Here is a 13,271-nt window from a genome sequence, read left to right as displayed (position 1 = left end):
TCATGAACCTGCTGCAGTCAGATTAAGGAACAGATTACACTGTTTATGTGTACGGTGAATAGAAGACCATCAAGAGTGGACCCTGGACTCATGTATTGATCTGAAAGGATAAGACTGACAATACATGACGTTTTTCTTACAGTCAGCAAAGTCCATTAAAAAGCTTAAGAATGTCTCTCAGGAAGACAAAAGCAGCCGTCAGTGAAGGTCAAGCAGAGATGCTCATAAACGTCTCTCTGTTATTCTTACTGTGAACAGCTTCAGCTGGAACGACGCGTCGTCATGGTCACAGTTCAGCAGAGCAGACGTGCAGCTTCAAGGAAACAGCCTTCATAAACACACAAAGCGGCTTTTCAGAGTTCTTTGAGAAGAAGAAACTTTCTTCAAGGATAACCGGAAAGAAAGGAGAGAGCGCGCACACACACGCACGCACGCACGCACACACACACACAGAAATGCCTTGGCTGTGCAGAGTGACGTCCGTCCACAGCCTGTGTAAAGCGTGACGTGGAAACATGAGGAGACTTTCAGTGGGAGATATTTTGTGTCCAGTAGTTGAACTTCTCAAATGAAAAATATTAAACTAACTGCTGGAAAAAACCTTCAGCGTGTTTCTACGTGCTGTGAAACAGGTCTGGAGATGCTCCTGATCCATCGCACCTGAACGCCTCACGCCGACCCTAAAACCTGAAGCTTTGAACTGAATCCTTCAAACGCTCCTTTGCAGCGGTGAGGTCCAGCCGGTGTCCTCACACGGCAGAAATGTCCTCACTAAGATTGTTTAAAGCTGAAGCTGACACACACACACACACACGGCGGTGGTTATCTGCGTCTCTTCTAATCCCATCAAAGCTTTCATTTCACAAGCTGTTTACATCCTGCTGCTCTGCGTCACGGCGCCGCCCGGCACGCCGTATCTCACCATCTTCACCTCATAAAGGACGAAGGTCTAAATCCAGCAGGGCAGGTGATGCTGAACTGGTCTCTCCCACCGGCTTCAATGACTTTCACTTTAATTGCCTCTCATCGTCCACGTTGCTATAGAAACATCAGTCAACATGTCCTCCTGTGCGTCCATCGTGCTTACATGTAAAGTCATCTGTGAAGCCTGCAGCAGAGCGCTCGGTCAGTTTGCCTCCTGTGGTTCTGGAGGGAGCTTTGTCCCTCTGGAGAAAATAACCTTCATCGTCTTCGTGGTCGTCAGCTGAGCTCGGAGCAGGAACTCAGAGCCCGGCCCAGAGGACACATTCGGCCTGCCGCACAGTTTGATGAGGCTGAAGATGAGAAGTCATTGTTCAATGCAGCCGTGGATTCATCATTTCTTCCATTTTCCCCTCTTCTTTTCCATTAATCATTACATTTTCCAATATGACTGCAAACTCTGAGCGTAAAAATCATTTTTCATTTCACATTTAATATTTAGCTGCAACAGCCTTAACCTGCCGACACGCAGCGTTTTCAGAGCCACAGTTTCAGTCAGTGTTTCTACAGCAGCTCCACAGAGTTCAGATTACATGAGCTGAGCTTCTCATCAGGAGGACGAGGCGGTGACGGACGCCGGCCAAGCAGCAGGATATGATTTCTTTTCTACATCTGACCAAGTGTCCTCTGTGCCTAAACCTAACAGCCCTTAACCACAGCGCTGCCACAAAGTGCAGCTGAAACATAAAGAAACCTAAAGTTTAACCTAAAGGAAACATACCTGTGGTTGGTCGGGATGCTACGATCAGGTCGAGTTCATGGCAGTTTGCCATTTTTACATCATATTTTGTTTTATTTGAGCACAGTTTCAGGCTAACTCTGCCCCTGTTTCCAGTCTGTATGCTACGCTAAGCTAACCCGCTGCTGGCTAGCTTCATGTTTGCAGACAGATGTGTGGGTGGTATCAGTCGTTTCATCGAAGGTGTTTGTCAGAAGGCTCAATGATTCCTTTACGTTTACACGGAGGAGTTTTTCTTACAAACAGCTGCCTGAGTCTGATGAATGTCGTCCAGCGTTTTCTCTCTTGTCACTCTGTTTTTGGTCTCCACCAGCTCCTGAGGGACATGTCTGTCTCTTTGTCCAACAGCTGGTCTCTAACTGTGTCTGCCTGCTGCGACGGGAAACGATGCATTAAAGTTAAAACAGCCAGCTGGAGGACAGAAAAAGGCTGCAGAGATGGCGATGATTCACAGGGCACACAGTCATTTTATCAAATGTTTGTAAAAGTGTTGAAAAACTCCTGCTTCCTGTCAAGGGAAGGATGATCCGGACCTGATGGCTGATTTCTGTACGTGTCTCACTCTTTCACTCACTTGGATGACACTGAAAAGCACAAGGACGCTGATCCAAAGAGACTCAGAGAAAAGATGAACTCAGGACCGCTTTTAAAGATAAATGTGTTTTATAGATCCGTCTGATTTTTTTATGTCACACAGCCAAGAACACGAGGGCTGTCAACAAAATCCTGCCGAAAACACACCGTTAATCAGTCAGGGTCTCGGCGTCTCTCCAGCTCATCAAAGTGATGCACAAACACACAAACAGAAACCAGTTTCACACCACATTTAAAGCTCATCCTTCATCTGAAGCCCGACCGTCCACCGGGAAGATGAAGGGATTAGATCTGCAAGGCGCGAACATGCAGAGTGCTGAGAGATCAATGAGGAGGCCAATCAAACAGGATGAAGAGTGAAAGTTTTTCCCTTCAGACACCGTGACAGAAAACACAGATCAATGTATTTCTGATCCGACCGTCTTCACTATCTCTTCTTATATGTTAATACAGAAAATGAGTTTTGACCGTTTTTATATCAAAATCTCTTATTTTCCAACAAACTCCGATGCATGGACATAAATTCATCCGATCAAATGTGATGTGGGGAAACCGGATTAGCTCATCATATAAAACCACACTGGACGTTTTAAGGCAATCTGCTTATTTGCTTCCTTGTGACGTGACTCCGGTGACGTGATGCTGCAGAGCTCCACTTGTTCCGTTTCATTATGTGAATCTTTGAAGGCACGATAAAATGTTAGACAGTGAATTTAATACAATATCTCAGTTTGCTAATATTAGCTAGCATTAGCCAACATGCTAGCTGTTGTATCCCATCTATCAAGCTGCAGCTAATATAAATATTAATGTAGGGGCTCAGCCCTTAAATCCTCAGTAATGGCCTCAGACCACGCTGAGAGTTTCAGCTTTATTTCTGCTCATTTGGAGATTTCTGTCAGATTGAAATGCTCCACAGCAGCATGTTGTAAATGTGAGGCGGTCTGAAAGAGCTCCACAGGTGAAGGAATCACTGAGGGGAAAACGAGGCTGTGCAGTGATGTTTGTGGTGGACGTGACCACTTCATTTGTCACCGAATGATTAAAAGTTACTGTGCCGTTAAAATATTTTCACAGTCTGACTTTATTCCTCTGCCAGCAGCACTGATGGATGAAGAGGCCTTCAGCGGCATTGTCGGGGTCAAACATCTGCGTCACTGGCCCTCAACCATTTCCATCGTCTCTGAACATCAGATTACGAGAAAACAATGTTCTTGTTGGTGGGAGCAGCGTGTCGTGAGTGTGTGCTCGTGTGTGTTACCTGTTACTGATGCTGTGCGAGTGCAGTTGTACAGGATCGCCAGTTCCCCAAACACTTTGCCTGGACTGATGGTGCAAAGTTTCCTTCCTTGTTTGGTCACCTCAACCATCCCCTCTGTGAACACACAATGACAGCAGCTAATCCACCTGACGATTAAACTGTGTAAAAGTTTAAACTCAGACTAGTCTAAAAGTGAGAAAAACGTCAGAAAACAGTGAAAAATGAGCACAGATTAATCTCTAAGGGACACCGTCTGGAACAATACTACGTATTATATAGGTCATTTAAAACCAGCGGCTTCATAATCACATCTATAACCAAATCATGTTTAAATGCTGCTGAAATGTGCAGCATTATGAACATCATCCTCTAATTTAAATGTGCACATTATTAAATAATACAATGGAAACTGCTTATAAGAGATCATGTCTGTGCTGGTCAGATCGATCACTGCGTCTGTTTATTATTATAAACACATCTTTTTCTCTCTCTTTTTTTTTAATATTCTTTATTGTTCTTCTCCTCCAGTCCAGCAGCTGAGGAGCCTTTTTACTCACGATGACCAGAAACCACCAAACAGCAGAGCCGAAATCTACGTCGACATTAAACGATATATATTGTTTATATTGCTGTTAAAGTTTATTTACTTATTTAATTTCTTGTTGTGTTCTTCTTTCTAATAGAAAAGGTTTGACCTATAAATTAAATTTTAGTCACACTTGTAGACTTTCCTGCACACTGACATACCCAGTTGGGTTACATCAGCAGCCTTGTCATATTCCTCTGCCTTACCACCTATTTAAAGGGCCTGACTGCAGCCAGGTGTTTGTCATAAAATCATTGCATCAAACACTTGATGTGTAATTGAAATTATGTTCCTCCAGAGATCTTGTTTAAGGATTTTCTCAACATGAGATTTTTTTTCTGCCTTAAATATATCTTCATTAATTGTATCTCTAAATAAGATTACACGCGCAGCATGTGTCAGGTGACTTGGTCATGATGATGATCTTAGATTTTGAGCTATCTTAAACATATGATGTATGAACTGAAGCATGTTATTAGAAATGGGTGAAACGTATATAAATGTCTGTCGAAAATGAATGCTGAATGTCACAAATTGTCTTTGTTTTCCTCCAGCGTGAGTGTATCTCCATCCACGTGGGTCAGGCTGGTGTCCAGATTGGCAATGCCTGCTGGGAGCTTTTTTGTCACGAACACGGGATCACGCCAGACGGACAGATACTCAGTAACAAGACTCTCGGAGCAGGAGATGATTCCTTCAACACGTTCTTCAGTGAGACTGAAGCTGGAAAGCACAATCCCAGAGCTGTTTATGTGGACCTGGAGCCCACTGTTATCGTTAAAATGAAATTAAATGTATTGTAGAAAAAATATAATTGTTACGATTTCGTTATGTTTTATTCTTCCCCCAGTTATTCAAACCCGCCTATAATTTATGGTCATTTCCTTAGATGAGGTGCGCACAGGGACCTTCCGCTGGCTGTTCCCCCATGACCAGCTGATCACTATGAATCGTGAATCTTGGCTCACGTTATGTAACCTAATAAGGAAACTCCAGACTTAGTTTGACAATTTGCTCTACAACAACAAACATACATCACATGACAACACATAGGACCAAATTTGGTTTTATTGCTAATGAGAAATCTCAAAACATTTCAAATTGAGTCAATGTGCATGTTTGTTAACCATCAAGCTTCGACTGCAGTGAAGACGGGAAAACTCTTCTTCAAGGAGACGGTGGAGGAGGTTGGTACTGATAGTACTGAAGAGGAAGGAGAGCAGTATGGAATAGGCATGTATTCTGTTGTACTGATCTCTGATCTGTGCCTCTATTGGTGTAAAAAAAAAAGATGTCTTCATACTGTTGTTTACTTGCTTTAATACACATACATTCATGAACAGCATTTTTAATAGAACAGTGCAGATTGTTCTGTGGCTGCAGTTTAATGCTGCAACAGTTTTTAGTGATGCCTTTTTCTGCTGAATTCTTATTATATGAAATAAACTTGAAATTATTCTGTTGAAGCTTAAAATGTGTACTTCTGTTCATAGGAGTTGATTGTCTTGTCATTCACTTGGTTGCATGTTTCAAAATGTTAATTATTGGTTTTATGAATAAGTTTTAATGGAAAAGTTCCTTGAAAGTACTTAGACAAACTTTACTGTCATTCAGTAGACAGCACGTGTCCACCGGACGAAATTTCGATTGCAACAAGCTCAGCACAGGGTTGAAAAATGTTTTTAAAAAATAAATATATAAATATATAATATATATAATATCTTTTATCTTTTATAATACCTTTTCGAGCCGTCTCAACAGTTTCTACTGGGACAATGAGCTGAACCGACTGGTGCCGACTGGTGAGGACAGCAGCGTTCAGTCAATCCAACTGAACGGCTTCAAAGAACGCCATGAATTCAAAGGGGAGGACTGGGCGTCTGTTGAGAGCTGAAAGAGCGTGAAAGACTGTCTGTCCTCGTCCTTGAACAACACCAGCACTTGACGGCGGCAGAGGAGCGAAGGTGTCAGGGACACATGGCTGAAGTGGACTGGAGATACGTCACAAGTTTGTGTGTGAGCCGCCGTAACATTTATCACTGAACGGCGTCCAGACAATGACCTCACCACGACATCACCTCACTGCGGCTGTTTCCTGCCCGCTCACTCTTCTTCTTCTCTGGTGGAGCTCTGTTTGTCGGCCGTCTGTCTGGATCAGGATTACTCTTGTCCCGCTGAGCACAGGCTTCAGTCTGGAGGGAGGACATCTTTTCTTGCCACGGTGGCCTCGCTGGTGTGTCTGTCCTCCGTGTGGACGTTCTTTGTCCCCACAGGATGAACCCTCATGTTTTCCCTGTGCTGGTTCAAAGAACTTTTTCTCATATCTTTTGCTAAATGTTTGTTTCTAGAAACGTGGCTAATTGGTGAACTGCTGTTGCTGACAAGCTAACTGATAGCATGCTAGCCAGCTGGGAACATGCTAGCACAAGTGAGTAACAGTAGCTTTCCAAGCTAGCAGACTTCTTTACATACAGGTGCTAAAAACCATCACGTTAGCATGAGCATGTTTGGCACGCGCAGGATCTGCTGAACGCTGTAGAAAGTTCACGTTTACAAATAAAATACTTTCAGTTTTTTATTTTAATTAACTTCATGTGAGTCTGTTTCTTCTTTTTAAGGACTCTTTGTTTTTTGAACTTGTACTTGAGCTAGCTCACTTGCTAACTAGCTCTGATGCTACTTGGCCCCATCCTAAAAACACTGAGCAGCACATACATGAATTCTGAGGATTTTCTTTGTGATCTCAGCTGAAATAACAGTTTGAAGCTGATTCTGACTGAGCGACGGCGAGCAGCCTTACCCTCCAGAACGTAGACCGTGGAGCCGTCGTCGCCCTCCTGGATGACGCAGCAGCCTTTGGCCAGGCTGGTGGGATGCATGCAGTCCATGATGGTGAGGATCTGCACACACAAGGCAACACGTGAGCTGACCTTTCAAACCAAACACACGAGGAGGAGGACGTCGCAGGTGCGTCGTTACCTGCCCCTGTTCCAGGTGTTTCATGAAGTCGTTGTCCATCAGAGCCCTTTGGATCAGCTCTCTAGACCTGCAAACACACACACCGGTCAGACACATCCGTCCTCCTGTGTGTGTGTGTGTGTGTGTGTGTGTGTGTGTGTGTGTGTGTGTTTCCCGCTCACTCCTTGCTCTTGCAGTAGCTGGTGAGGGTCACATCGGTGAGCTGGGAGGGGTCCAGCCCTGACGGCTCTGCAGAGATGGCTTGTCTCTTTGTGCGCTGAGGCTCATCAGGAGCTGCTGGAGCCTGAACTGCTGCTCCTTCAGACACAAGCAAAGAGACCAGCGTCAGCAGAGGCAGCTCTGTGGCATCCAAATGCATGAGCTGAACCACTCGTTCCTCCACGACCCGGCTCCAGATGCATTAACAGGTTGTTCCAGCTCAGCGTGAGTTTCCAGGTGTTGCGTGTGAGAAACAAGAAGTTTAAAGAGTTTTCGGAGCGTTCCACAACTTTCCAGTCTTTGACACGTTTATTAGATATTTACAAAAGCTAATCTGATGAGGGAAAACATTAATTCTATTGACTTTGTGCTGTTTCCAGGTCAGTTTATGTCAGAGGGGATCAGATCAGGTGATTTTATTTGAAGCCACTGAAGCAGAACGTGTGTATGATACGGTGACTGTCATGTCGGAGGTGTGTCCATATCAGCGGGGAGACCCTGCAAACAGCCGCCCAACAATGTCCATCTGTCCACTGATAACAGCACAGGACGACAGCAGCTGACACACAGTGAACCTGCAGCTTCAGCCACGGTCCTCTTTGACCTTCAAGCTGAGCTGAGATCAGCTGTGGACGCAGAATCACAGACGCAGTGACACAAACCAGTGCTGACGGAGAGTTTTTCCTCTGCTCTTGACTCAATCAGTAAATTATTTGTTATAATTATATTTTGCAGCACTGAGGTCATGACCTCTGTGTTTTCAATGAGAAGTGAACGACCTGGAAGCATCTCAAGTTCAGATTCAAGGTCATTTATCCTCCAGCTGTGAGGAAAACACAGCTGAAATGAAACATGATGTCTTCAGGAGCAAGACATAAAACAACATAAAACATAAAGCATCTCAAGCGTGTGGGCGCATCGTAAATATATAATAATACACACTGAATATTTACAGGCAGTATTTCTTTTCTTACTTCTTATAAATAAATAAATCATTCAGCATTTTATTCCTGCAGTTACGATAATATCATTAATAAAATATCAAAACTCAGCTGATTTGGTGTCTGGTTGAAGTTTATATAACCTCAGAATTTAGAGTCTGACAGCCACTCAGATCCTCTGCCTAAGTACTAATACTACACTGAAAATACTCCATTACAAGTAAAAGCTCTGCATCCGAAACCTTAAGTACTTAAAGTAAAAGTACTCCTGTAGCAGTAAAGTATTCCTGTCAGTGTTTTTGCCTCTGAGATGAAGCAGAGTATAAAGTAACATAAAATGGAAATACTCAAGCAAAGTAGAAATACCTCAAAATTGTACTTGAGTAAATGTACTTTACTTCCCACCACTGCTGATAATCTCTGTGTTAACATACACTAATATTCTTTACATCTGTGCAACTTCTCTTGTGCAGTATTTGATATTTTTAGTATACTTATGTATTTTTACTATGTTATATATTTTCTACTGTGCAATAGTACACAGGAAATGGCTGAGTACATTTCCTCTTCATTCCTGCTTTTGTAACGAGTAAAATTCCCCCACGTGGCATCAGTAGAGTCTTATCTTATCTTATCTTATCTTATCTTATCTTATCTTATCTTATCTTATGGGAGTGAAATGCTGTCAGAGCTGATTTTCATGGTTCTGGACTGAAAGCAGAGAAGATGTTTTCCGTCAGGACTCGTGTCACACTGATTCCACCTGAGCCGGCAGGTGACTGACACACCTGTGCTGCCCGTGTCCGCGGAGGTGGCCGCGTGCTGCGACGCGCTGCGGTGTCGGTCCAGCTCCACCTGCAGCTGTCTGATCAGGTCGTCTTTGGTGTCCAGCTCCAGCTCCAGCTCGTCGATGAGCGCGTCTCTCTGTCTGAGCTCCTCGATCTTCAGCTGCAGAGCCAGCTGCAGGTCCCTCAGGGTCCCCGCGCTCTTAGACCCGGCCATGTACAAATACTGCACTCAAGTACTGCAGGAGGAAGAGGAAGAGGAGGGACACTGTGAACAGCTGGACTGCAGGCAGGGATGGAAAGTAACTGAGTACATTTACTCAAGTGTTCTACTGGAGCACAGTTTGAGGTACTTCTACTTGAGTACTTTCATTTTCTGCAGCTTCATACTTTTCCTCTACATCTCAGAGGTAAATCATGTACTTTTTACTCGTCTAGCCTTCATTCACGGGACTTGATCATGTTAGTTATTCGCTCCTTTGCAGATTCAGATCACTAACACAAACGGCAGATCAACTCATACATGACGGCGTGTTTATTGTAGATTAAGATAAAACTTTATTGATCCAGGAGGAAATTCACAATCAGACCACGGAGTCATTAAACGAGCTGAACCTTCAGCAGCTGCAACATTAAAGAAATGAACACGTGAATACGTCAATACTAATAATTCAGTCATAGAATCAACATTTCTGTGAAATCAGCCTTTCTGCACAATCAGTACTTTTACTTCTGGTACTTTCATTATATTTAAATAACACTTTAGTACTTTCACCTCAGTAAACTGTTGAAAGGTAACAGAGTATTTATACTGTGTGGTGTACTTTTACTGTAGTAACAGAGGGTTGGTCTCAGTGAATATTCCATCGCCACCACACACACACACACACACACACACACACACACACACACACACACACAGTCAGGAATGAACGTGTGGTCTGCACTCGTTCATCTTCATTCATTCATCCATTCATTCATCATGTACTCACTTTTCACAGTGAAGTCCGGGTCGCTCAAACGCTGCTGAGTCAGAAGAGTCTCGCTCGTGTCTGCTTCTTAATTCCCGATAAAGAAATAATCAATTATTGGAAGTGTTCAGACGTGAACGCGGCGCCGCGGCTGCGGATGAACATCCTGAGTCCGACAGACGCGAAGCTTCATCGGTTTGGACTCAGAGGACGAAGCGACGCGCAGATGCGCACAGCTGAGTTTGACAGCAGACTACAAAATAAAAGTCCAGCGACGGAGGAAGTACTCACATCCTTTACTTCAATAAAAGTACACGACAGAAATACTCTGTTACAAGTAAAATATAACAGATTACTTCAGTGAAAATGCAGCATCTTACTCAAAGTATGCAAGTATAATCATGAAACTGTACTTCATGTATTCAAAGTAAAAGTATTCAGTGCAGTAAACTGTCCCCTGTGACTGTTGTCCTTTTCTGTCTGATCTGATTAGATTATTGTGGTCAGATGAGCCCAAAGTGACGCCTTCACAACGTGTTTGAGTCCTGGAGTACTTGAGTAAATGTACTCAGTTACATTCCACCTCAGTTTATGCTGAATGTCCACAAACTGAAGACTGAAGAGTGTCGTGGTCCATTATTTTTACTTTACTTTCATAAAAAGTAATCTACTTAAGTACAATTCTAAGGTACTAGAACTTTCTTTTTCATTTTGAGCATTTCTATTTGCTTTATATTGAACCTGTTTTTTACTCCACTACATTTATTTGACCCTTTTAGTTACTTTGCAGATGAAGAAATTAAAAATCTAGAATGGGCAAATAAAATACAAATTACACACATTAAACCACATTATTATTATTACTGCTCCCTTCTGCTGCTGTAACACTGCAAATTGTTCCGCCATGGGATTAAAAAAGGATTATCTTATTTTATTGTATCTGAGTACATTAATCAGCTAACACTGCATGAAATGAGTTAAAGTACCTTTTGCTGATAAAACTGATTTTTAGTCAGTTAAGATTTACAATGTGGGAGTTCAACTTGGAACAGAGTATTTTTACTTTACTTTTACTTAACGTATCTTCCATACATAAAGATTTCTCATGGATAATATTTTATGACAAAAAGTCTATTTTACCTGTACTTCGCCGTGTCATTTGTGCGGAGTACTGCACTCCGCCGCTGGGGGCAGCAGCGCGCCGTCACTGTCTCTTTCCGCAGAAGAAGTTCGGGCCGGAAGTTCTTCTTTTCCGGAAGCTTCATTGACTTTAGCACAACAAACAGGATGGCGGCGACGGACGGAGACACGAACCATGAAACAGACAAACTGGAGTTGTATCCTTTCAGTTCAGCTCCGGATATTTAACTCTAAGTTGTATTTGTGTTTTTTAAAGTTCTGTCTTTAGTTTCATTGATGAAAAAGCGCAAGTTAGCTTCACTGTGACTGACGGAGGCGGTTGAATCCTGTTTTCTAGTGTTTAGTATTAATTCTACCGTCGGACCTGATATTACTCCGGAGCTTTAATCGGTCATTTGTCCTGTTTTTATCAGGAGAGGATTTTAGTAAACTGCTGACTCGCTCTCACCACGAGGATCAATAACATTTACCTAATGAAAAATAATAGAATTTATTTATAGATTCTGTTTGGTTTATCAATCTGAATCTACAAAGTAACTGAAGTTATCAAATGAATGTCATGCAGTAAAACGTAGAATATTTCCATCTGAATAAGTGTAAAGAAGCTGAAAATGGAGGCACTGCTGACAGGACGTGTGTTAGATGTGAACAAAGAGAAGAAGTGAGACGTTTTACTTTGCAGAGTTTGGATGGAAACTTGTTCCTGAGGACAGACAGCAGAGAAGACTGTCCATCAGTTAAAGAGACGTCCTGTAGAGGTTTGAGACTTGTCTTCCTTGACCGTCCTCAGTTCTCTGGACGTCCCCTTCCCGTCGTCTCGTGAGGCCGCCATCGCTCTGCGCTCGCTGTCGCCGGACCGAGAGCCGAGGAAAGGCGGCATCAGCAAACAGCTGTCCGTGTCCGGCAGGACGTTGTCTGTGTGAGGGACTCTGCTTCACGCCTGCTCAGCCTTCATGGGACCGTCGTCCTGCTGATGTCCTCCACTGAACTTCTTCTTCGTGTGTTTCAGGAGGTGGAGCGCGGACGAAGCTCGGATCCTCAGAGTGTCCGTGAACTCGTTTCTGGATCATCTGGCGCTCGTCGTGGAGACCATGGACATGTTTGGTCCTCCTGTCTCTCATTGAAGTGGGACGGACGTTTCAGGACTCATTTCATTCCCTCGTCCTCCACTTGGACTCGACTCAGGTGTGACAGGTTGTTACTGTGACGACTGGCAGCTTAACCTGTCTTAAGGAGGAAAATCTGATCGTTAAGGTGGAGCCGCTGGTTTGACTGTGTGGTTGTTAAAGTAAAAGGCTTCTGTTACCTGACAGATCAGAGATCGATCTATCAGATATTTCAGTCAAAATCAAGTATTCTCTGGTTCCAGCTTCTCAGATGTTTCTGTTTTATGTCTTTGCAAATAAATTCCTGAGTAAAACAAGTCTGAAGACGTGGACTCGGTCTCTGAAACTGAAGGACATTTCTGACTGTTTTCCAACACTTTACAGACTAAACAATCAATCAGAAAGATGATCAGCAGATGAATCGTTGATCTTCGAAACACTGAAATAAAATGTGTTTGAACAGTTGAACTGAACATTAATTCACTCTCGGAGTCACAGTGAAGACGATGATGAGAATAAGAATCAGAGCCTGAATCTACACGATGAGAAACATAAGTTATTTATCCGAACATTCAGTTTGAGTTTGAACTGTCAGGAAAGTCAAACCTGCAGAGGAGCAGCAGGGGGCGCCAGAGGATCAAAAACTCATCCAGCTTTTTTTTTTTTTGGTTTCAGAGCAGAAAAATAATTTTTCCATGAGGAGGAACACAAACATCACATCTGCCTGTTGAGGCGGTCGCCTCTCTGTCAGCTGTGTGCTAACGAGCTCAGTCCAAACATCCATTGGTCCGTCCTCGTCCTGAACAGGGAGGTAAACACCTGTGACAGGATGATGAGTGGAAGACTTCACAGAGAAAAGGAAATGAAGCTCCAGCGGACTGACAGAGTCCTAATGAAACTCCAGACGACACAAACAGACCATCAGACGTCTTCCTCTCCTGCAAGCATCAGCTGTTCAGCTGCTTTTCACAGTAAAAGCATGAAGGCACT

At 43.3% G+C, this 13,271-nt stretch overlaps 2 protein-coding genes across 2 annotated transcripts in view; one reads left to right on the top strand and one right to left on the bottom strand.

Moving 5' to 3' along the window:
• The window catches only part of LOC143337940 (cGMP-dependent protein kinase 1-like), an 18,611-nt gene extending 6,639 nt beyond the window's left edge, over window positions 1–11,972 (bottom strand). Inside the window, exons 1-6 of the mRNA XM_076757961.1 lie at window positions 11,851–11,972; window positions 9,068–9,303; window positions 7,302–7,437; window positions 7,141–7,207; window positions 6,962–7,061; window positions 3,576–3,689 (exon numbers count right to left, since the gene is read on the bottom strand). Coding sequence (XP_076614076.1) covers window positions 3,576–3,689; window positions 6,962–7,061; window positions 7,141–7,207; window positions 7,302–7,437; window positions 9,068–9,281 — 631 coding nt within the window. The 5' untranslated portion in view covers window positions 9,282–9,303; window positions 11,851–11,972. The remainder of the gene's footprint in view (window positions 1–3,575; window positions 3,690–6,961; window positions 7,062–7,140; window positions 7,208–7,301; window positions 7,438–9,067; window positions 9,304–11,850) is intronic.
• lage3 (L antigen family member 3) lies at window positions 11,296–12,319 on the top strand. Its single transcript, XM_076757963.1, has 3 exons — window positions 11,296–11,372; window positions 11,966–12,094; window positions 12,185–12,319. The coding sequence occupies exons 1-3, from the start codon at window positions 11,323–11,325 to the stop codon at window positions 12,297–12,299; spliced, it is 294 nt and encodes a 97-aa protein (XP_076614078.1). The 5' UTR covers window positions 11,296–11,322; the 3' UTR covers window positions 12,300–12,319.
• The last annotated feature ends 952 nt before the right edge of the window (window positions 12,320–13,271 follow it).

This window comes from Chaetodon auriga, chromosome 19, assembly GCF_051107435.1.
Source record: "Chaetodon auriga isolate fChaAug3 chromosome 19, fChaAug3.hap1, whole genome shotgun sequence".
In the NCBI taxonomy this organism is placed as follows: domain Eukaryota; kingdom Metazoa; phylum Chordata; class Actinopteri; order Chaetodontiformes; family Chaetodontidae; genus Chaetodon; species Chaetodon auriga.
This window is presented reverse-complemented; position numbering and strand designations above follow the sequence as displayed.

Bases quoted from the DNA above. Each gene is read 5' to 3' on its own strand.
- lage3 (XM_076757963.1), top strand. From the start codon at position 11,323: ATGGCGGCGACGGACGGAGACACGAACCATGAAACAGACAAACTGGAG. The intron at 11,373-11,965 runs GTATCCTTTCAG...GACCGTCCTCAG, and splicing joins GAAACAGACAAACTGGAGTT to TTCTCTGGACGTCCCCTTCC. The intron at 12,095-12,184 runs GTGAGGGACTCT...CGTGTGTTTCAG, and splicing joins TCCGGCAGGACGTTGTCTGT to GAGGTGGAGCGCGGACGAAG.